Source organism: Thermobia domestica, chromosome 7 (genome assembly GCF_964235325.1).
Source record: "Thermobia domestica chromosome 7, izTheDome1.hap1.1, whole genome shotgun sequence".
Classification (NCBI taxonomy): Eukaryota; Metazoa; Arthropoda; class Insecta; order Zygentoma; family Lepismatidae; genus Thermobia; species Thermobia domestica.
Window position 1 is genome coordinate 82,516,079 of NC_137460.1, and position 26,172 is coordinate 82,542,250.

Genomic DNA, 26,172 nt, shown 5'->3' on the forward strand with positions numbered 1-26,172 from the left:
ATTAAAGTATTGTGCGGTCCTTCGTGTTTAACGCGCTTTGCTAAATAAATACACACACTAATCATACTGTATATAGACTGACTATGGTTCAGTTGGTACATCACTGATTTGACAATAGGATTTTCAGATAAAATGGCGGAGTTCTATTATATATCTAGGTAGTTCTACATCAGGTGTAAAATTTGCATCCGTTCTCAACGGGGGTGGTGCTAGAGGTAAAAAGACGACGACATGGTAAAAATATTGTATAACATTTAATTCTTGTAGTCTTATTTCGGTGGTAAGCCTCAGTACAAATATCACAAAGTGGCAACATTGGACGGCAAATGGCAAAACAAGTGTTTAACAGCAAGGAATTGTCATTGCTCAGTGTGGAGTAGGAATGAGTACGTGGCTATCACAACCAAGTGATCTGTGTTCGAACCGGATATGTGGATTTTTTACCGTATTCTGATAGTGTCTTTTCATTCAAGTACAATCTCACATGTCATAAGAGTAGATTCTGTTTGGCATCTGCAGTTACTATTTTCTAATGTATCAACCTTGGACTCAAGGGCTTACGCGCACTAGAGGTGAGCCTCCTAATCGCCTTTCACGCAAGAAACGAGCATAACATGCATATGTAACTTGTTTGTGTGTTGTAAAAAATTACTACCGTATGCCAATTTTGTAGCACAAATTAAACACATTCACACATATTAGTGTATTACTTCTGTTTCTGCACATTATTTCCACTTCGTTTCATTGTTTCGGTTCATATTCACCTTAAACTAACGTTTGGCTAATGAAGAAAGAAAACAAAAAATTGCATGCTGGTTTCGATAAGCGAAACCATAAATCGATTTTGAAAACGGAAAATAGATCTTTTTAAAATTTCAACTTTTATAAAAATCGATTTGGACAGCACTAATGGTAACGGTGGTATCCATTTTACGATGTTAACCTCATTCGTGGCATCCAGTTTGAAAGATGAATTACATACATATAAAAACTAGTCTCTTTTATCTGATGAACCCCAACGGGATTAGGCGAAAATCTGTGAAGTTTTCCTGGCTTAAAGTGTTTCCAGAGAAAGAAGAAACTTTTAAAACTACATCTATTCTTACTTTGAGAAAGAATTGTTAATACTAACATCAATTACAGCTAATAAAATATACAATACCTCTTCTAGCTCTTGTATTCGTGCCCGCAGATCACGAATAAGAGCATCATTTTCAGCTTCTCGCAAACGCACTTTGACTAGCTCTTGCTGAAGACATTCAATCAATTCCTCCTTTTGATGCAAAAGCTCATTTTTAAGTGATATTTCTTCCATTGACGATTGTTGAGAATTTTGCTGTAACAGAAATAATATACATACACGCTGTAACTTCCTAAAATCTTTCCGAAAAGTTCAAATCATGTACAGTACATTTGTTTTACTCCATGAAATTCACGTAAAACAGAAACATTCGATGAATGTAACATAAGTATATGACCTAGAAAATGTTATATGTAAACGGTTTTTACTATTGACCATAAAGCGTCGTCCTAACGATGTTGAGTATCTATGCTATCTTTATTTTCAGTTCATTAATTTATCTGTATAATTATTTTTTGCTTTCTCTGAAATGAATTTTTTTTTATTATTTTGTAAACAAATAACCCTAACATATGGCGTAAGTTATTTGCTCTTTTATGGAAAAACCTGCAAGGGGTAGTTTACTTTTGGGGATGAGTTTTCTTTCGGTGAGGTTTTCAGAAAATGCCTTATAATTTTGCTCATATTTTACAAGGAAATGTTTAATAACTGCAGCACTACACGATTTAGTTTAAGGAATTGGAGCAAGAAAGTTTAGTGCGGTGGCTCGTACCTTTTGTTTCAATTCAAGAGGCATTTTCGATCCTACCTTTTTTTCTACTAGTAAGGAAAGAAAAATATGAGATTTGCTTTAAACTAAATGGTATGTTATGATCATCTGACTAGTTTTAACCTAATTGTTACTTTAACATTGTTTATCCTTGGACTAGAGAAAAATTTCAGATTAAATCCTATTAATCTTCCAAATTGAAGCAGAAAATAAATTGGTGGTGCAATAAAGTGCAAGTACATATTATGAATAAAATAATTAATTTCATCAAGATAGATATTTACTTAGTAGATCCATTAGATGATTCAAAACATAACAATAATTATATTACTAAGAAAATATTTAATAATAACAACTCAATTACCTAAATTTTACATGAGAAAGATTATGTCTTGGTTACGGCTGATAATTCAAATTTAAAAACAAACGCTAACTGAAAGGTTTCTGAAAGCTTACTTTAATTAATCTAAGCGAAGCTCTTATACGTCTACTTTGCATTTCTTTCCGAGCGGTTTCCTCACGACTGCTTGAAGATGATCAAATTTTATACGGCGATGAAGGTCATGGTGCAAATGGTCCTTTGTTACTATTGTTCCTTTATGAGAAAGATGTCCGAAACTCTCTCATGTGAATAGTATTGGCAAATTGAATACAAATGAACTTGGTTACCATTGTTCTTTTATGAGAAAGGTGTCCTAAAAACTCTTCCATGTAAATAGTATTGGCAAATTGAATACATCTTACTCCTCCATGATCAAATGAGTAAGACGGTTTGAGCTGCATGGAGGAAACTTTTCATAATGATCTGGATGTGGTGTAAATCATTTCGAAGAGAGACGATTAAATCGATCACGTCCTTCAAAATTGTCAAAAAAGTCGTATGTACTTAGCACTAGCACACTTAACATATTTAGACTCCTTTTAGTGAATCTTAGTGACTCCCAATGAGTTACGTAATTTCTTGAGTTACTATGTGTGGGATTATAAGTTCTCCTTACAGAAATAGTGGAGTTTTTTTTATTATTATTATTATTTTGTACATTACGGTGAAGCATTCACGAATTTCAATTTGTAATATGTATGGAACTACCCAAAATTAATTGCGAAACTTTACTATTTACAATTAAGCCCAATAAGCTTATATAGATCCACGAATTTGCTAATTTATATATGGTTGACAGAAGCAAAATACAGCGGGTGTATCAAGGCCATAAACTCACTCCGTTTATGAGTAAAGACGGAAAAAATAGAAAGAAAGGAAAAGTGTTGAAAATATGGTTTTTAACCTAAAATGGTGGGATTTTCCAATCACATCACCCGTTTGGGTTCCATATTGGTAAAGTGCCTTATGTTAAATGAAAAAGCAACGTTTCTATTCAGTAGGCTGTTCGAACGGAACATAAAGACACGCAAAAATGTGAAGGGAAAAGTGTACAATGATATGTGAGGGAATCTACAACATCTCAAATCCATTTCCTAACAGACAAACACCGTGTGCGTGGGTTTTCTCGGGGTTCTCCCGTTTCCTCCCACTTTCTTCATTCCACCATTTCATTTATTTCTCATAATCACCGTCTCCTTTAGCCTAACTGGCATAACCGTGGGACGTAAAACTCAAAGATTTCATTTCATTTTTCCATTTCCTAACAATGCTGTACTGTGAGGGCAAAAAAGGCAACAGCCAGTTTAACTGGCAATGTTCCTTTTTCATTTAGCATAGGGTATCTTACCAGTGTGGATAACAAATGGCTGGTGCGTTTGGAAAAGTTCCATTTTTTAGATTAAAAACCATCAATTTCCACAGACTTTCATTTCTTTCCACTTTCTCCTAAGGAAGTTGGCCTACGACCCCGGATTTTTGATATACCTGATATATTTATCTAAGTCTTCACCCTGAAGAAAAAGAGAAAACACTGAAATACTTTGCAGGTGACTTTGGAAGGGCTGTTACTTACGATGTATTAAAACGATTCGCTTGCTCAGCTCAAAAGGTTGATTGATTTGGGGTTTACCATTCTTCTCAGCGGTGAGGCTATATGCGACGTACACCTACAGCTTAAGTGGGATCCGAACTACAAGCTTTCGTCGGAAATCTAATCCGGGCCTCCCAAGCCGAAGACTGCTCAGCTCAATTTTACATTCTAAAAATGCGCGTTATCTAGTATATTGAATTATGCTATATCATGCATAAACTCACATAATTTTGTACTCTATTTACAGTTTTGTTGCTGACGATTTCGGGGACTTTCCTTAGCTCCATCGTCTTTGTCCAAGTAGTTAGAAAGGATAGGTTAGGAAATATACGATATTACATAAGATTAAAAAATATGAAAGGAATTGCTTTACCTTACAACACGAAACATATATTCTTAATTAATTTTTACACCAATATAATTTTTTTTCGTTGTTTTTAGCCCCAGATTTTACTTTATTTTATACTAGTTGAATATATCCATGCTTCGCACGGGGGCTGTATTTGGAACGCCTGTGGGAGTATCACCATTGATCTCAGCGACCGAGAAAACTATGAATTTGACACTAATATCGGTCATTTTCTACTACTTTTCCATGTCCCGGTTCGAATTTTGACAAAAACGTTTTAACTGGTCTGGAGCCTGGACCAAGGTATTCGTGACTAAAATTTGATAACTCTCGGTCAATTTGTCTGGTTCCCAAGCCGGTTCCGGTAAACGTTCCCCCCTCCCCCCCACCCGAGACCCCCCTGGTCCGAAATTTGAAAAAAGGGCTTCGTCTTGATCTGGGGCCTGGGCCAGGGTACCCCTGGCCAAAATTTGGTAACTCTCGGTCCACTCGTCTGGTCCCCAGGCCGCACACAGACAGACAGATTCAATTTTTATTCGTGCAGCGAAATTATGAACTACTAAACAACTAAATTAAGGAATGATAACGGTTCCTTAAGCTTCACAGTTTAGTTAGTCAAGGGCTTATAATCAGGAACCATCGAGAAGAATGTCATTCAATTAGCAACGAAAGATGTACATAGAATATAATTTACGTGAGTTTGTATGTTTTAAGATGTTTCTTTTGCTTACTATAACTTACACTACAACTTGAAAATAAAAATGCAATAAAATAAAATTTAATGTTCTGATGTGCATTAGAACATTCAGAAAGAAATAAATAAATCCAACACTACTTGGGGCACGACTTTGTCTTACAATCAAATATTAGAAGTAAGTGACTTTCTGTTGCTGAGAATTTATTTAAATAGCTAACATTATGCTTATTTGTATGATGAACTGCCGTAAGTTTAAAAATGAAAACATCAAGAAATAACATTGCGAGTAATAACTTACAATATTTAATAAACGGAATTTCAATAATTACCGTCTCTTCCATAAGCAGAGACAAATTCCTGATTTCTTCCTGGGCTAGTTCTAACTGATGTGAAGTCACTAGATGAGTGTGCCTCAAGGCTGCAAGTTCCCGCTGCACTACGAAGGTAGTTTCTTCTTCTTCTGCCCTTGACACTTGGCCCCTCACCAACCGATCGGCAAGTTCACTTGATTCAGCTTCTAGCAATTCCACTCTCTGACGTAGCAAACGGTTCTCAGTTCTCAATCTCTGCGGATTAGAAGAGAAATACGATCTTTAAATATCAACATAATGAATAAACGAATAAACGTACTAAGAAAATAGAACAAATACGTTATGTGGAACCATAGAAAATTTATTTATCAATGAGAAAATAAATGCTAATATTCCAATATATATATATATATATATATATATATATATATATATATATATATATATATATATGCAATAATATGGGTTTGCTCTATATTACTAACAATAAGGTAAATAAGCTATATATATATATATATATATATATATGTGTGTGTGTGTGTGTGTATGTATGTTATGTTTTTCGTACGGATTTAGAGTGCATAAAATTCAGTTGAACAAATTTACGATGGCGTAAATATTTGTATTACCTATTAACCAATCTATCTATTTTGTTGTGATTCTTTATTTAAATTTCTTTTTTCTTTTTCTTCCTTATTACCTTGAATTCTTTCTAGCTTACTTCAGTTCTTAATTCCCTTAAATTTATTTTTACACAGGAATTTCCTAGGCTCTAGATTTTTTAAAAATATTTTTCACAGAAAGAAGGAGACTATTATTTTGAATGGTTTTTAAACAATATTATTTCGAAACTAGCGTAACGATTGACATATATTGGAAAATTCAGTTTTCCAGAATAAATAATCTCCCTAAGTTAGTCCCAAAATAGACGACTGTCAGTAGCCGTTATTTTGCTGTTGCTTTTACATACTGCCACCTATGAGGATATTCTACATAATATTTGAAGCTTTCGCATTACTTTCCAAAATCCCTTGTGTATCTGAGAAAGAAAGTAAAATAAAAAATAAAATAAATAAATAAATAAAACCTGAAAATTTTCGCCAATGTTCTATCTAGTACTTGACAAACACGTTTATCAAAACCACAGGTCACTTCTTAAACCAATCTAGTTTAGTTTATATGTAATTTTCAAAAGATTGAAAAGTAAGAGTATGAACACATTTGCAATACAACAGTGAAAAATAATCTTTTTGCATTCTGAGTTATTATTTTATTTTACTTTATTGTCTCAGGCATTGCCTATTCTAGCTAATCCAATAAAAATGACTAACTACTCTAATCTCTTTCGATTTTTTATTTTATTTATTATTTTAGTTAACACTAAAAACAAAATATGCACTTTAAGATCTTGTTTCATTACATAAGCAATAACTAGAAAGCTTCTGCCGATTACTACCCCGGTTTCCTTATATAATCGATAGTAAATCCTATTTCAGAACTTTATGTGCCGTTTTCATAGTTACCGGTACGCAGAATAGTACATGGAAAACGTGTTTCCAACTATTCTCTTTCTAATTATTCATATAACATTTTAAAATATACTTTCTGATGTTAGGACACAAGACGTACGAATAAAAAGACAGTAATGTACACTTTTGGATATGCCTGTACATAATTGTATAACTTCACATTAAACCTCCATAATACTAACGAAAAAAAGTGAAAATGCACGTTCATCACGCTATATGGCATAAATATTTTCCGTCATCCGATCATATCAAATTTTGGAACACAATCAATTAATAAAAATCTCATTATATAGTATTTAAATGTACACTGCTCTTTAGCTAATTATGCTTTATCAGATAGATAGGCAGACAGACAGACAAGAAAAACTAAACAGAAATGAAGTATCTGAGAAGTACTCAATGTGGAACCCATATTGGCAATCATGTGACTGCCTTCCAAGATGGCATCGCCAACTGGATACTTCACAGCCACTGTTTGTTCTTTAATTTATCTTCTTACTTTTTCCTAGCTCAAAAAGTGTTAAGCTTCTTTATTTATATATCGATTTGATTAATTTACTACATGTTACGGATGCTTTTTTATAGATGAAGATTGACTCTCATTATTTAGTTCAGTATTACTTCGATAAGTTAAAGAATATTACACTCCATACCTCACTGTGCAATGTTCAATTACGAAGAAGAAACGGAAGAGGTCTCGTCGCGACGAAAACACAAATCAAACACAGCAACAATAAGGTAAAATAATATTAAAGCTCATGATATGCTTTCCAATCGTCATACTATAATGAGATTATTTTTTGTGAATATACCATTCCGAAATCACCTATATAAGAGCTCCTTCGTGGCTAAGCGGTTGGCGTACGTGCTTTTGGCGTGGGAGACCCGGGTTTGATTCCACGTTAATCAGTAAGTCTCGTCTCATATAGCCTCGCTGCTCAAAATCAACTCAACTAATATATACAGAAATTTTCAGGTAAGGCTGACAAAAATGTTCACTTTCACACTATTTAACCTACAACTATTCTCTCCATTTTAATTTTCTCTTTGTTTACTTATGCACATTTTTTTCGACACTGGTTCGAGGATAAAAGTACGTCCAACCATTTGTATTATTTCTGAACCTACGTATTACATATATAATTTATAATTTCATATATATTTACATTACTACATAATGTAAATAACAAACTTTTATTTCATGAGTTTCTGATGAAAGAATATTATAATGGAGTTAAGGTACAATGACTATGACTACACAAGGAAACATTTTTCACATTTGACTACTTAATATTCTTGTCTCCTTCTTACGTACCTTCATATTCAAAATTTATCTTCTTACATCTTGCATAATATTGTTCTACTTTTAAGAATAACGTTTAAAATACACTAACCCTTAGTTCCACCATTTCCTCCTGCTCCTTCGTCTTCATAACGGTGTACTCCTTTTCTAGTTTCTTCATTCGCTTTGGATTGTACTTTGTATTGTATGCCGTAAGCATTAGGCCATCTGGATCTGCTTCAGCTCGTGGAGGTAAATCTTTCTGAAAATACTACGCACAAAAACAGTTTGTTAGTGGAAGTAAAATTTTGATGACATGCTACAATATGCCTATATTATATACCTAGTCGTACCATAAATACTGACACAATATTGGAAGTGAATTATTATGAAAGTGTTAAAGGAACTTTAATATCCTTAATGTATAGGTTAGTTACAGATCTAATGAACACAAAACACCAATTATTTTTCAAATTGGTCGCCTCTGGCCTTCACAGAGTCCTTAAGTCTCTGCGTCCACTCATCTATGGAATTGCGCTCTGTCTCTATAGGGAAACCCGCCACTGCCTTCACCAAGAAAAGTTTCAGACTGTCAATATTGGTATGTCTCTTTTTACAGACCATGCCCTCAAGCACTGACCACAACTTGTAGTCCAACGGGTTTCCTGGGTGGAGTGTTCATGGCGGGCTGATGTGGAATCCTGTTTGTAGGTCTAATGTTGGTTCCTGAACAAAATGTCACTCAAAGGCTACATAACAGAGTTCAAAACAGTATTTTCGTACACTCTGACTGACGTTTTTGTCCCTTTTTCACAAAAATTGTAGCTTGGTGGTGCCATCATACGCCACTCCCCACCAAATCTTGACTGAAGTCGGATAATGACCCTTATGGATCTTCAGAGTTTTCTCCCGGGATTCATGGGAAGTTCAAGCATACACTTGGTCATTTTGTCGATTTACAGCTTCCTCAATGTTGAATATCTTTTCATCTGTGAAAAGAATTCTCCTGTTCCCATTGTTTGCGTAACGCTCCAATAGGCGTTTTGCTTTTATTACCCTCTGCTCTTTTTGATGTGCATTGAGGAAGTGACCTGTACTTCGCCGATAAGCCTTCAACCCCAAGTCACTTCTTAACACACGAGACATTGACATTTTGGAAATGTTCAGCTCACGAGAAAGTACTGACTGCTTTCGTACAGGATTTCTCTGAATATGGGCTGCCATTGATTGCACTAACTTTTTGGTTCTTACGCTGCGTGGGCGGCCTTGCCTTGGGCGATCATCAACTGTTTTAAACTCTGTAAATCGCTTGATGGTACAATACACGAAAGATTTGCTAATATTCAACTTTTAAAGTGTTGTGAATATCACAGGGCTGATTAACACAATTTATGATGAGCTTTTTCTGCCACACGATTTTTGTAATCGACCCACTCCATAGCTACATTTTCACGAACACACTTGCTCTATGACAGTTCAATTCATAATGACCCACTCAACTCTCTTGCATAGGCGGATTGACTGCGACCTTAAAAACTGGATGTACACCCTACCTCAAAATTTCTGTCTATTTATGATATGACTATTTATATTGTGCAAGTAAAATTTTGTTTATATGCTACATTATGCCTATATTATATATATTGTGCAGTAGTCTCCTATATTGTGAAAAATAATTAAAAGTTGTTACAGTTACAATTTATTGGACTATTTAAATCATTGTTAAAATCAAATCATTCTAAATCTTATTTAATTCATTAATTAACTTCAAAGAACATCTGACTAAGGATGTACATTGTCAGACAAGTATTTCTACAATCATTATATTCACTTCATCATTGTATAAATTAGCCAATAAACGAAAGACTAGTATTCCTCTTCCACCACACCACAATCCTTTGGATTGCATGAGCCTTCTGGTCGAACGACCTACAATGTCATTGCCCTTTTCGAACAAAACTATTGAAGACACTTCTCAAATGGATAGTCGTAAGTTGGGAGTGAATTGTGCGACAGAAGCAGGAGAACAACCAGTTACATTGAAGGCAAAAGCCGTCTCCAGGCCGTCCCGGACTTTGAAGAACAGAGTTCATCGCAGCAGAAGCAGTCCATAAGGGAAGCCCAGGTTATCATGTAGCAATTAGCATCAAACTATTTCACCCATCGTCCCTAGCAGATTTGACGGGATAAGAAATCCAGTCATCAACTCCATTTGGTTTCATCAATTGCCAGCCACGAAGTGGAACAGTATTTCGAAGAATCTATTCTCATTCGTCACGACTACGACGTCATCAAGGGAAAGAAGAACTAACGCAAGTGCTCATTCCAATCCCTTCAGTTAAATCCCTTCTTCTCTTCCTGTTTTGCCTTCTATCTGAATAGTCGCTATTTGAAATGGTTGTTTCATTGATGCATTAAAGCACCACCTCTCATTATAATAGTCGCATGTGAGCTATTAGTTCTCATCCCCATTTATATTTCTTTGAGAAAATTATGATAATTTATTGATAAATTATAAACTAACATCTGAGCTAACAAAACTGACGACTCGCATTGGTATATGGCGGAGAAGGCTGTGAGGCTTCCGCCTTTGTAACTAACTAACTAACTAACTCTATGGCCTATGGAACCCGGAGGTTCAATGCCGCGTTCACAAACGCTCTCCACTGACTTCTATCCTTAGCCAACTGGATCCAGTTTCTACTTTGTATTCTTATTTCTGCGAGATCCATCTTAATATTGTCCTCCTATCTGCGCCTAGGTCTTCCTAATGGTCGTTTTCCGATTGGTCTTCCAGTCAAGACTTTGAAAGCGTTTCTACTTTATTCCATTCTAGCTACATGACCTGCCCACCTAAGCCTCCTAGACTTGACAACCCTAACAATGTTGGGTAAACCATATAAATTATGTAGTTCCTCGTTATGAAGTTTCCGCCATTCCCCATCCCCGTTCCTCTTGTGTCCGAATATTCGTCTCAGGATCTTGTTCTCAAATTCTTTCAGTCTATGTTCTTCCCTCAGAGTAAGCGACCATGTTTCGCAACCATACAAAACAGGCATGATTATCGTTTTATATATTTTAATCTTCAAATTCCTCGACAGAATTCGAGACAACAAGAGATTTTAAACCGAGTAGTAACACGAATTCCCTGATTTTAGTCGACATTTAATTTCTTCGTGAATATGATTTTCGTCTGTTAATATTGATCCTAAATATTTGAAAGTATCCACTTTGTCAAAAGTATTATTTAATATTTTAACGCATCCACAATTTGCCGTATTACGGTCCCGAAGCACTTCCATGTATTTAGTTTTCTCTGCATTTGTTCTCCTATCATCCCCTATTAAATTTACATCATCAGCATATGCCATAACCTGGTGAATACCGTTCAACTCTAGGTCCTGGTTGCTATCTTTGATTTTCCTTATAGCGTATTCCAGCACAAAGTTAAATAATAATGGCGACAACGCATCTGCTTGTTTCAGGCCATTTTCGACGTAAAAGGTCGTGGATAAAAATTTTCCTACCCGGACTTTACTTTGGGATTCATTTAAACATATCTTAATTAATCTAATTAGCTTTCTCGGTATTCCAAGTTCTGTAAGAACGTTGTATAATGTTTCTCTCCTAACCGAGTCGTACGCCTTTCTAAAATCAATCTAATTAGCTTTCTCGGTATTCCAAGTTCTGTAAGAACGTTGTATAATGTTTCTCTCCTAACCGAGTCGTATGCCTTTCTAAAATCAATAAATAATTTATGCACCGGGGTATTGTATTCCCACTTTTTTTTCGAGTATTTGGCGAATGGTAAATATTTGATCGATTTCGTCTAAATCCGCAATGATAATCTCCAATAACTTCACCTGCGTATGGGGTCAATCTTGCTAATAGAATGTTTGAAAAGACTTTATAGGATGTTAACAGAAGAGAAATGCCTCAATAATTATTACAGTCAGTTTTGTCGCCTTTCTTGTGGATTGGATCAATGATTGATTCTTTCCACTCTTGTGGCAGTTCTTCCTTGTTCCAGATAAGGAGAATGAGTTTGTGTATTTTGTTCCACAATTTTTCGCCTCCAGCTAAAAGTAACTCAGCCGGAGTTTCGTTTACACCCGGAGATTTGTGTTTCTTTAATTTCTTTATATCGGTTTATACTTCTATTTGGTTGGGTTCTGGAATATACGGTTCTGCGGTATGTATCTTTTTTTCTAAACGCACATTAGTTTTTGGCTGCGTGTTCAGCAAATCGTCAAAGAAATCTTTCCATCTATTTAAGATGTTATCCGTATCAGTGAGAACTGTTCCGTCAGCTTTCTTTAATATATAAGCACGAAGTTGATAGCCTTTCTTAAATTCGCTGATCCCCTTATACATGTCCCGAATATTTTTATTTTTTACTATTAACTTCGAGTTCCTTAATTTAGCTTTCAAAAAATCAAGTTTCTTTGTTCTAAAAGTTTTGGAAATTTCCCGCCTGATATCCGAGAAATTTTGTGTAGTTATTTCATTCGGATTTTGTGGCCAGCGAAATTTTGCCTGTTTTCTCTTCTCTGCTAGTTTAATGCATTCCTGGTCGAACCATGGTTTGTTCCTACGTATGTCCGTGTGTTCCTATTTTTCTATTGCTGAACTTTTAATGCTATTTCTAATTTCAATCCAAGTATCATCAACACTAGTGCACTCCGAATCTTCTAAAACCGAGAATCTATTCGAAACTTCAATCTGGTATTCCTCTCTTCTAATTTCTTTAAATTAAATCTCTCCGTTTTCGGACATTGAATATTACATTTATTCAACGATAATCTCTCTCGTATTATCGCTACTACCAGGTAGTGATCAGTGTCACAATCAGCCCCTCTAAACGACCGAACATCAATTATGCTAGATTGCTTTCTTCTATCTACTAAAACGTGATCAATTTGATTATGTGTTTTTCCGTCTGGTGATGTCCAAGTGTACTTATGAACGTTGCGATGTGGGAATTTTGTACTCTTCACGATTAGGTTTTTGGATGTTCCAAAGTTCACCAGTCTAACACCGTTGTCATTACTTTCCTTATGCAGACTTTCGTTCCCTATAATCGGTTTGAAAATATCCTCTCGTCTTATCTTCGCATTGAAATTCCCTAATAGAATTTTCATATGGTATCGCGAGAGTTGGTCAAATATCCGTTCCACTTCTTCGTAAAAACTGTCTTTTATATCGTCATCCTTATCTTCAGTTGGAGCATGTACATTTAAAACAATAATATCACACCACCGTCCCTTAAGAATAATAAAAGAAAGTCTGTCAGTAACAAATTCAACCCGTTTAATTGCTGGTAACATTCGTTTGTGAACGAAAAACCCTGTTCCTAACTGGTGGTTTTTATTTCCTTCCCCGTAAAAGAACGTAAAATTTCCGGAATTCACAGATCCATTTCCTTCCCACCTAACTTCCTGAACTCCCACTAGATCCATCCTGTATTTCTCTAACTCATTCGTTACGGATTTTAAAGCGCCTGGCCTATAAAGACTTCCATTCCATGTTCCAAATCTCATATCCATTTTCTTTTGCTGAGGTCGTGCCAAGTTATCAGTCCTTGTCCGAGGCTTTTGTGAATGTTTCTGAACAAGTGCATTTTTTTTACAGGATGAGGTTGTTAGCCTTACCCAAACCCCCAAGCTGGAGGACCACTCCTAGTCGTCTGTCCGCGACTGCTTATTCAGTATATTCGCAGCTAACCTCTATATCTAGAGGCCTTCTCCTCGATCCGCAACCTGAGGACGCGCCATGCCGTGGTGACAGGAACCCACGTTACGCCTTTGTAACGATTCTAAATATCAAATATTAAGTAGATTAAGTAATTTTACGCTAGAGCGTAATGAATAATTAGGCACATGGTAGTTATTGTAGTTTCTCTTAATATTCTGATATATATAAGATTAAAGTTTTCCCACTCAACCCACCCTCTCTACAACAACAAATTTGCTCATCAAGGAGTAACTTTATTTCAAATTTTGTTGCATCGGTAATTTCGTTTCATTAGTGTTTTGAAAAGTTATGCATATCGTCAGAAATTTGTTAACTCTCACTAAAAACTTCCGACAAAGTAGTGGTATAATCATCATTTATAAATACAAACGTGGTAATCACCGATTTATACAATAGATATATTACCGTATATAATACATGGGCTACTGTTTGACATAAAGCAAGAAACAATTAAAGGAGTGTGAAAATTAATTCAATAACGTCACTATAGATCTTGCGAATAAATATTTACAAGCGTCTACTTCAAAGTGCAGGTACCTTTATTTTACAAGGACTGACCTAAATATGCGAAAAATGATCACACATTATACAGGATAACAAAACACGGATACCTAACATCTTCCTAATCGGAAAATAACGTTTCTGTGTTTGTTTCCATCCATTTTCAGTTTGAAGTACCTTCTTAAAGAAAACCTGAATCTTGAGACGTATTTCAATTCTTTCCGATATTCTTCCATCTATTTATTCAAAATTTCGCAGCATCTTAAACTGCAAAAATATACCAGCTGGAAATTCCTGATTTACGATCACACTTATCCTTATTTGTACATTTTAACTTATTTATGTGTAGACTAAGATTTGCAAATAAATGCTATGAATTTTCCTCTTTCCCTTTAAACTATCCATACACGTATTATTTTTATGTATTTTTAATATATTTGAGTGCCAGTAAGCATCAATAAACAATGGAATAATAGATTTGTTTTCTAATTTTGTCGTTGTTCAACTATATTAAAATGTATATTATATTATTATTATTATTGATAATAATAATAATAATAATAATAATAATAATAATAATAATAATAATAATAATAATAATAATAATTCAATTATTATTATTATTATTATTATTATTATTATTATTATTATTATTATTATTATTATTATTATTATTGTACGAGGAGCTTTTACGTCAAATCGGGACTTAATCTTACAAATTACAAGAAGGGAAACTAGTGTGGCAGTTTTATACACAGTAATAAGTGATAAGCTTGTACGTCCTGTTACTGATAGGCGGTGCATATGTCATGAGCCAGACCACAGTATTGGTACTTAAATGAAATAGTGTACCGTGACGGAAGTTTCTTGTGAACGAAGCCATAAAACCCGCGAATATCTACAGAAGAATTCAAGCACAGTAGGTGATGAGACACTCAGTTGCAGTACACTTCAATGATGTAAACGTTCCAAAGATGGCCGTAGGTCTGTTAGTGATGACCGCGGCGGTTCCCAGCCCAGCAGTCTTTCCTATGAATATTTAGCGTGTGTAATATCTGAGCCCGGATAATCATACGTATAATGTTGACAAACTGCACAACACACGAATCTGTCTGTGGAAACTGTGAGAGAATCATTTACGAATATTGGCATTTTCGAAATGTTAGCGCATACTGAGTACTAAGACAGCTGTCTGTTTTTGACCGACACAGAGTAGTTGGATTGTACACTGAGCTGAAGGTTGAGTTGATTTTTAGTTTAGCGTCCCTTTCAGCAGCGAGGCTATATGAGACGTGGACCTACTGATTAACGTGGAATCCGAACCACATGAGCTCCCGCCACTGAGCTGAAGGAACTGACTGATTTCTATCAGTTTGATCCCTCGAAGAGCTCCTCGAAGATCAGCATTTTAGTATTGATGGTGAAATGAAGCACGCTGTCCTAGGATCTTTCACGTCTACTGAGAAATATTTCTATGCCGAAGCTTTCCTGCATTAATTAAACAATGGGATAAATATAGCAAAAAAGTATGTCAAAAATAAATGCAGTTTCCACTTCTTGAAAAGACCCGGTTCGACTTGAACGCTCCTCTTATTTACAATATGTCGAAGAATATTCAACGATGTAGCTACCGCTAAATTACTTCTCTGAATTCGTACAGATGGCCAGTCATTAGGAGTTTGAACAGTTTTCATATCATAGTGTATTTAATTAGTTTTTAAATATTTCTCTTGTGGTTCCATAAATAACTGTTTCTTAACTCGGTTTAAACTGGCTTGGACTTCAACGTATATTGGAAAAACGTCAACTAATGTTCTGAAAACTTATCAAGGTAAGATAATCTTATATTTAGTTTCATTGCTATTTTCCCCACATTGTACTACAGACGTGGACAAATTACTGTATTAGCAATTTTAGAATTTCACATAAAATTTGAAGAAAATCACAATTAAAACAAGAATATGTCTGTAAACGTTTTATTAGCTTAATTTTGTATCCCACTACATCCTACGTACTGTTACAGTATTTCAGTGCTTTGTATGGAAACCCCTGACTTGACATAGTGTCTGGATTCTTTTTGGCATCTGATTTGTTAACGTACAGCAAAAGTTCTTTATTTTCTGGATCACCGTGCCATACATTATTCATCACTTCTATTAGCTGGTCTCTGAAGTTGGATACTGCTTCGTAACTTTTTTCTTCAGGAAGGCTACAGAGACTCTGTGTCGTCCATATCTGGGCTATTTCCAGGCCACGAAAGGACTAGGACGCCTTTCTTCTCCAAAGATTTGGATATATCCTTAGCCTTGTGGCACGACGCACCATCATGCATAAAAATCGGGTCCCCAGAAGAAAACCAGTCACGCAACTGTGGCAAAATATGTTATATGGTGAGTTTTTGATACTGCCCTGCGTTCATGTTCCTTCTATTCATAGAGACGTCCTGTTCCTTTCACACTAATATAGCTCCATACCATCACTCGATTTCACACTTTGTTTTACATAATCTGTCTTAAAGACTTCAGCTTCGGTTTTCCTCACATACTGGGAGTTCTCCTCTTCTACTGAAATTATGGTCTCATCAATGAAAACAACCTGTGGATAAATGACCACGTTTCAATGACTTTTAAAATTACTGAAGTCCACATGAATCACATTAAAATTCGTTCAGTAACCAAAAATACTGGCAACCTGTATATTTGCAATCTATCAAATTACATTTAAATGATAAATGATATATTATTGTACTCAAATGAGAAATAGAACATCTTTTCTCAATTATGTGCAGTCAAATCCTGGTGATACCTGGCCTACTGAGACGTTTCTTCACCATTGCCGGAGTCAGTTGTTATTTCTTTCTAGAACGCCTAGCTTTCAGCTCTCTCTCAAACAATCGGCGACGAACAGTACTCGATGGAACATGGACATTAGCATTTGCGAGCATTTTCTGTAGTTGTGCAGAAGTTACTAGGCAATTTTTTCTTGATTCCCTTACCAGCAGTCTGTCTGCGTAGACTGATGGCATGATTTTCAGCCGAAAACACCTTTACGTTTCGGTGACAATGCATTCTCATGGTGTAAGTTTTGTGCAAATCTTGTAACATGATGCACTGGCCCCTACGTTTCAGCTAATCTCAAACTTGGACATACAGGGTGAGCATAAAGTCTTGCCCTGATTACAAAAATTTATTACAGAAGAACCGTTTGACATAATAATGTAAATACTGGTCAGTTACAAAGGTTAGTATTACAAGTTTCTTTTAAGACCACTTACGTTACTTATGGGCGATTTGCTTTCGTGATACCACAGCACGCATTGCGCTTTCTCCTGCTTCGATGCCATTTCGCCAACTAATCCGCGCGCGCCAAGTAACGTACTGCGTCATTCTTTGGTAGCACTAGTGCCATCTATTGGTCTTAAAAAAACTTGTAATACTAACCTATGTAACGGACCAGAATTTACATTATTCTGTCCAACAGTTATTCCGTAATAAATTTTTATAATCAGGGCAGGACTTTATGCTCACGGTGTACTTTTCAAGTTCAACAAAGTCGGAATTATCGCTCGTTTCTTTGGCGACACATCTTTTCTCGTACCCATTGCTTCAAAACAGTTTACAACAATTTAAAGAATCCTCTTCAAGCAAACACACAAAATTACACTTGAACCCCCCTACATGCACACAAGACATTCGTAAATGAACCAGTAACTGCTCCAGCAAGTCTTTTTCCTATCAAGAAAGGTTTTAAATTGAATATTATCAGTAATTTTATCTCCGAAGACGAATTTACTTGCCAGCAATTTGTCTTTTCCTCCATTCAAACATTTCTCGTCTGGAAACCACGTATAATCATGTTGCATCAGATTATTGAATGAATCATCACAACTGCCATGTAAAAAATCGTAAACAACTTATAAATGTCGCTCAGTGATAACACCGTATTGTGGTGTCTCACAAATGACTAGTTCTCTTCAACAAAATTTACGAAATACAATAAATCAACAAATTTGCACGTATTTCAAAAAAATGCTAATAATTTGTCCACGTCTGTATTAGAGTACGGATGACTGACGGAACGAGACGTTTTATCAGTACTACTACTACCATTTAATAGTATGGTCTTAGCTCTATAAATTATTATTACACAATGAAACTAAGTACTTATAAGTAATCTACAAACCTTTAACATTCCCTCCATATCAAGACAAAGTAAATCTTCTTTACCAAGTGTTAAGAGAGCAAGAGCAACTTTGAAAATTACTTCCATGCCCTCAGAAAGGAAGACGTCCATTATTCTACAAGAGAGGAAATAAACATTAGCTATGTATCTCCGAACCAAAAATAAAAAGACGAAAGAAAACATGGTAAATATAGACAAGAAAATGAAATACTAAATCAAACCAAATGAAATACATCTCAATAATCTAATAAGTATCTCAATCCTTCCCCTGTGGAACTTGAACTTAATATAGCTGGACCAAAATTTTTATGTCGTCTCCTTACATTAACGGAATACGAGTTTTGACATATCTCTTTTTCTTTCTTTCTTCTCTTCATTTTAATTCTATCAGATATTTCAGATTTACTCTGTATGTCCATTTCTGAAATTGATTGTCTATCATTTTTGATCTAAGGTACATACATAGACCCTACAGATTAACGAAATTATTTGTCTTGCAAAGAACTTAAAAACGAGATATTACTCAACCTCCTTTGCTAAAATTCTAAACATGCTCCGTTCATCTCTCATGGTCGAATCTGATTAACTAAAAATGTACGCTCTTAAATTCATGGAATAGGTGCTTCGGCTTTTTTTCTTTTTTCCAAATATCAGTTGTTTCTGAGATAAAAGGGTGGATTCTGACTTATGGAAAACTCAGTATGTTGCTTTTTCAGGTGCTCAAAAATTAACTGTATTTTTCTGTGATCCTTTTTAGTCAAAAATACATTAGTTTAGAAAAATACAATTATCTTGAAGAGTTATCCAATTATATACAACAATTTAATATATATAATCTTTATTGAACATACTATCCGTCTCCAAAGTCTGTCATGCAAGTTTAAAAATAAATAAACTGCCACTCGGAAGGTTAATTCGTTTTCCGTTTATGTGTATTTATTTCTTTATAATAACTACCTCTAATTGTAGTATAATTCCAAATCAACACAGAAAATGAAGTTTAAAATCCATTAGAAAACAAGCAAATATTCGGATCAATTATTAAAATTTAAAAATATAGCCTACATGTATTTTTAAAATACATATTTGTGATTAGCACTATTCAATTCAGCATGTATTATAAGTTGCATATACATTCCATAAAAGTGATTGTGGAGATGAACGATGTAGATCTAGATGTATGGTCTCGGTATTTGCCTCACGAGGTTCACATAAGATCAAAATCAATCCAGAAGACTGACAAGTGGCAACAATTGAATCCGCAACATCCAAATTAAAAAGTGAACTTGGTTTGTTTGTTGAAATTAAGCATTCCTTGTCAGCACTGAGGCTGTATGAGAGGTGGACAACAATTCGAAGTAAAATCCAAACCACCGTAATGCGTTTATACTCTCTCATCGAAAATCAAAGCCAGGATCAAGTACACCCAAGGCGTACACGCTAGCCACTAGATCCGCGGGCACGGTTACAGCGGATTTTCTGTTTCTCTTCATTTTCAACTCTAGTATAAATTGGATTTAATTGCCAATGAGTAAGCAATAGCATACTCACCTCGTAATACTAGAAAATCTTCAGTAAAACGTACGTTAATTTTTAAAAGGTTTGTAAACTGGATTATATTAAATGTTCCCGATTTTTAAACTATAGGGAAGGTTCTAGATACTTGGTCTACAATATAACAAAAAGAATCACACTCACCTGCATGCAACAGGAAGGGGCAAGGCAGTAGTAAATAGAGTAAGAAACCAGCTGCTGGCATACATGCTAGTATGGAAACTCTGTGACTGGAAATGCACATGAAGGTCCGGTAGTAACTCCTAAAACGGAAAGGGATACAAGAACATAGGTAAGTTTAATTAATACAACAGTGACAAAACTCGCATGTACAGATGTCAACAGAGAGAAACATGCCCTCCCATGCAATTTCTTTTCTCAAAAACTTCACTATTTCAGCACAAGTTTGTGAAAACAAATGTTCTCTTTAGATTACAGAAATATGTATGAATAATTGTCTATTTCAAAAATGTTATTGAAAAATAATCTCATTCCTGCTGGAGACTGTACATAACACATGGGCTGTTCCAATAACATATCAAACTATACTTACCACAAACTGCTCACGAAATAATCTAAGCATACTTACTCTACAGGAACAATCGTCCTTTTATTGTATTAAATTTCATATACCTGTATCCTAATAGTGTCAGTAAATGGACAGCGGTAAAAGGTAAAAGAGCGGAAGATTTTCTGATCCTCCCGATTGCTTCTTTGAATTATATATATATATCCTTGATGAAGTTTCTGCAGCCTTGTTTATTCATAATTCCACTGGTAGTTGCGGCAAAGTGTAACGGACCGTCTCTACCGATCCATTTACAGAGTAATATGTCATGAATTAATTTCTTAATGCTCATTTTTATTACAGCTTTTCAATGTTGGCTGATTTAATATTATTTGTTATTTGCCGACATTATATCAATCTTTACGTGTTTGTTAATTATCTTGTGTTTATGTACAATGAAATTCATATTCCATTTTGTTTATTACTTATCTCGTGATATGCGATGGTATTCTTTATCTGCACGTAGAATACTATAAATTGATTTTCTGGGAGATTTAAATAATCTTTGAAAAAAATTTTGCAATTAAGTTTTAAAAAAAGAAGAAAATATGTGTAATATATAGTGTATTGTCTTAAAACAAAACTACTCAATAATTTAGAAAATAATTTTGTGTAATTTTAAACCACAAATGATAATCTAAAGATATAAATTACAATTATTTATTCTTTTGATTTCTATATTTTGTGTAAAGGATTTATTGCCAGAAAGTTTAAAGAAAAAAATGATGTATCTGTAAATCAATGTTCTCCGGAATCTACAGGTAACATTAGATGTACGAAAATACATTGGATGTAAGATTCATTCACGTCTGAATACCTTTCATTGGTAATTAGATTATCAAATTCGTTAGCTACATCCAATTTAGACACTTTCTTATGAGGGCACACCGTCTTGTTTCCGAACCTGTAACTTAGAAGGAGTACCACAAAAGACAAAGTTTACGAGTTTCATTATGGACAGTCAAACTTGAGGTTCAAATATCTGCATCATTCAGTTTTTGGAAAGTAAACAGTGTTTTCTCAAATTCGATAACTTTGGAATGAAATTGAATAGAGTGAATTTGAGAGTAGTTCTGAATGGGACATGTAAAGCTTTATCGGAGGACATTTCGAACGCTTCATTCTTGTGTCCTGATTCTCCTTACCCTTCCCGATTAGAAACCTCAAACGCCCAATCCTTTCATTATAGGTGGGTCGAACAATATTTTAAAGTAGGTTTCCCACGGGAAACTTTAATGTATCTTGGGTTACTACCTTTCTATCATATTTTCACATTATCCTGCTCTTCCTTCTGTCAAGCTATATGCTTACATACATTTTGTTACAAGACTAAAAATGCAATAGTTCAAATAATGCTTAAAAAAAAAAAAAAAACTGGTCCAGGAATATTTAAATCTTGACAACAATACAGTGGAGAATGATCAGCATGTGGTTTGCAATGATATTATAATTGCAAATACTCAACTCTGCTTCAATTCCAGGCCACGTTTCTAAATGTAGTGGACAATACCATGTCCGTATCTTTCCTCGGGGTTGTTCACTTTCCTCCAAACTTTTTAACTGTCATTCATTTTCATTTATCATTGTCCCCTGCAGCCAACAGATATACCCGGAAAAACCTTCTGTAATAATTGAATATTCTCCTCAATGCAAAATTTTCCGATATGAGCTGCTAAGAGAAAGCGAAAAAGAGAATGAGAAAAAATAAATAAAATAAACGAATAAAATAATCCCTACACTACAAATCTGCCATATTTCTGATTCTTGCAAATCCAATTCAATGCATTCTGGTAACATTAAGAAAAAAACATTTATATTGTAATTATATATATATATAACCATATTCATACACTTACCTGGACGAGATTCTCAAGTTGATACATACAGAGACCAAGTTCAGCCATTGTAGGTTTAAACATATCTCTCATTTTATAATCTTGCATCAGCTTTACTAGAACAGCAAATGCTTCTTCTTCTGGCATCTGGAAAAATATAATTACAATTGGAAACATGGAAATGAGAGTGAATCATATCTTAAAACGTTATCAAGTTGACTGCTCGTCAAAACTATATGCATATAATTTTACAAATTCACTTCTGTTCTAATATCCAGCTTGGTGAGACAGAACTCTTATCAGAATATAGCTATCGATAATTTACGATCTGAGCTTCTCTACAGACCTGACTCTATAAATGCTACGTGTCTTAAGTATGAGATAAAAAGTTTTTCACAAAAAGTAAAATGGTAGGGATAAACATTATCACTTTTACCTTTAATTAAAGAATATATTTGTAGAATTATCGAGATGTCTAGAAAATATTATTTGGTATTGCCGGCCTCAGCAGTGGTAATATTATATATAATCACATTTGATTAATGGGTATTAGTTCATGATATTGAGATCACTATGCCAATACTTGAGTAGTGCACTTACATAAAATAATTTCCAGATTATGCAGCACTTTCGTAATAAGTAAAAAGTAACTTTCTTCTCACAAAATAACAGTGTTGGGTAAGTTACTTGTAAAAATGTAACGCGTTACAAGTTACTTTACTTTCTCTTAAAAAGTAACGCGTTAGTAACGCGTTACTTGCCCCAAAAAAGTAGCTGTTACTTTACTTCGAAAGTAACGCGTTACTAACGCGTTACTTTAGGTCCGAAACTTTAAAAATGTGAAAAAATATGACTTCAATTTTCCGTACTACTATTACTACCGCTATTATTATTATTATTATTATTATTATTATTATTATTATTATTATTATTATTATTATTATTATTATTGCACGTTCTGAATCCCTTTATGTAAATGCAAGGACAAATTTCTACTTGATATATGAACATATTCATATAATGTAACATTAATAAAATGCCATACTACGTTACTTGTAGGGATGGATACGAGTGAGTTCGAGCGAGTTTTCTTTGACACTCGATTCGACTATACTTGCCGCGACCTTATCCTGATAGCCGAGATACGCAGCTTGAATTCAGGCGACTCCGCGCACATTACATAGTTCCTCGCGTTACACAAGTAAAACATTACTTAGGAGATCAATTCAAAGAGCTAATTGAGTTCAAGTATATAAAAATGTCAATACAGAAACAATATTTAAAATAAATGATACTACATTTATTAGTAAAGGGTTATGAAAATGACGTCACGACTCAGAATCGGAAAGAGAGAAGGAAAGAAAGGAGTGAAAAGCCGGCAGCTAAGATGCGAGTTTCTTGCAAGTGTTGCAAGACTATAAACTTGAAAAATCTTATAACAAAAGCAGAGGACCAGTAAAATTACTTAATTGGTCAATGTTAGAAACCGTCCACGATGGATAGGAAATGGCTTAATATTTTTATATGATATATAAATTAAATAGAGTAACTACCCCGTAAGAAACTTCATTGCCTGCTGATAAATGAAACAAAAGAAATAACGGAACTCACATGTAACTTCTGCAATTTTTGTGCAGAGAGTAACACTGCTCTGCCAAATATCGTCTTCGCGCGTGCGTTAGAGTGGGTACGTGGGTGTACTGAAATTGAAACCATGAAGAGTGTTAAGCGCGAAGTTGAAAGTATGAATGAATCCGAATTATCATCTTCTCAGTATTATCGCAAACACGAGGAAGGGAAACCTCTTTAAAGTCAAGCAAAGTAAATTGCCAACAATTTGTACGCTCGATTAAGAGAAAAATATGCAGACACAACTATTGAAGAAATTGTTAATATGATTGTTGCCGGTTCGCTGTGGTTTACTCAGTGTCAATGTAGAGTTGCTGTGCTTTTAGAAAAAAAGATCGTATTTTTAATTTATTGTGTGGAAGGATGGCTGCTCGTATGTTTCTGTTTATGATTGACCTTTTCCAGGTAGATGTATGAGAATAACTTCATTTCTTATTCTTTCTTACCTTAATCAATTGAAATGAATAAGCAAAATAGTTTTCATTCTCTCGGGTTTTAATTGTGAGGATTGAAAATATATGACGTGCGAATTTCCAATACATTTATTACTATTGTCGTGTCTTCATGAATTATTAAAACAAATAGACCAAGAAACATATTTTTCGTAAGCGGCAGGGAAATGACGAGAAATCATCGCTCCGCGCGTATCAGCTGAAACTCAGAACAGCGCCAGTTGAAACCCTGGCGATTGAGAGCCAAACCAAAACACACACACACACATACAAAGGCTTCCCTGTGAAAAGGTACGCGCGCCGACATGTATTAATGCGCTTGTGATGCGGCTCTCAAGTTAACATTGCGTTTAGTATAGAAACAGACATCTTTGAGCTCGACCCGAGAACTCGACTCGAAAAATTTCCTCCAACTCAACTTGAATTGGGGTCGAGTTTCGAGTCGACTCGAGCCAAATCCGGTGTGTAGTTTCGAGTACATTCTTCAAGTATATTACATAGTATAATTATTATCAATGACACTACTACTACTACAACTTATTATTATTATTATTATTATTATTATTATTATTATATCACTGTATATAAAAGTGAAAGATAGGCGGTTTGTAGTTGAATACTAAAAAACTAGTTGATTGCCATCCTCGGTAGTCGTGAAGTCTAGAAGTCAAGAACATTGTTCACGAGCTTCTGAATTTGGGTTGAGGGTCTAGGTTAAGTATTCAGGCTCGAGCCGAACAATGTTGAAAGTTATGGGGCACTGGCCAGATATCTTCAAAACTGCTCGGCCCGGGTTTAGAATTGTCAAGGACTCGAGCAGCTCGACTCACAGCTTATTCACTGTCGACCCGAACCGAGAAGTGAGCCGAGCCAACAGCTCACCCAACCGACTCGGCTACAGCCCTCAGCTCAGTTGAGCCGAACTGAGCAAATGGCTCATCCCTACTAAGCCAGTTCGAGCCGATCGTTCACCCCAAGTGACCCGGCTCGAGCCATCTTCTCAGTTGAACCGAGCCGAGCTGAGCTTGTTATAAAAAATCTCTTGTGGTCTCGCTATCGAGACGAGACGAGATGCGAGCAGTGTCCCCTCTCGTGAGCAGCACTAAAAGTATTCATATTACTGTTTAGCTTACATTTCTCATGGCTTTCGTTTTCCAGTGAAATCAGGCTATGATTTCAAGACGACTTAAAACGAACGAGCCATTTATCAAACCCGACTGGACTCGAAACTCGACGCGAAAAACTGAATCGGCTCGGAACTTGACTTGAGGATATTACCCTTGACTTGACTCGAAACTCGACTTGAATTCGAAACTGGACAATGTTGTTATGTAAAATTAAAAATAAAGAATATAGAGAAACATTACACTACTCTATAATCAACTGGACTGTAGGATAAGCAAACGGATATGAAAGAACTCTAATATTTCATACCATCAGCAAACTATTTTCTAGTAATAAAGTACGCCTGCTCATCAGAACACAGCTTATTCATATTAACCCCTTATTGTAAATCGTTAATTATGGCATCCTAGTTGATGATAAATATTTTCTGCCGGGACAGTTCAGACACTTTGCTTTTAAATTCTGTCCACCATCATCATCAGCTTTTAAGAAAAAAGCATTCTTTTAAATGTTCGAACGGTAAAATATTTTCGTTCTCCATCTTTATAAAAACAACACGAATCAAAGTAAAATAGACTACC

At 35.1% G+C, this 26,172-nt stretch overlaps 1 protein-coding gene across 12 annotated transcripts in view; it reads right to left on the minus strand.

The window, feature by feature from the left end:
- Positions 1-26,172, minus strand: part of LOC145690241 (ecotropic viral integration site 5 ortholog-like) — a 176,583-nt gene that overhangs the window by 19,980 nt on the left and 130,431 nt on the right. For all 12 annotated transcript variants that reach the window (XM_081764943.1, XM_081764946.1, XM_081764937.1 and 9 more), the window contains 6 exons: positions 22,407-22,532; positions 20,127-20,245; positions 18,429-18,543; positions 8,104-8,262; positions 5,199-5,435; positions 1,163-1,336 (listed from right to left, as the gene is read on the minus strand). In XM_081764943.1, the coding sequence (XP_081621069.1) occupies positions 1,163-1,336; positions 5,199-5,435; positions 8,104-8,262; positions 18,429-18,543; positions 20,127-20,245; positions 22,407-22,532 (930 nt within the window). The remainder of the gene's footprint in view (positions 1-1,162; positions 1,337-5,198; positions 5,436-8,103; positions 8,263-18,428; positions 18,544-20,126; positions 20,246-22,406; positions 22,533-26,172) is intronic.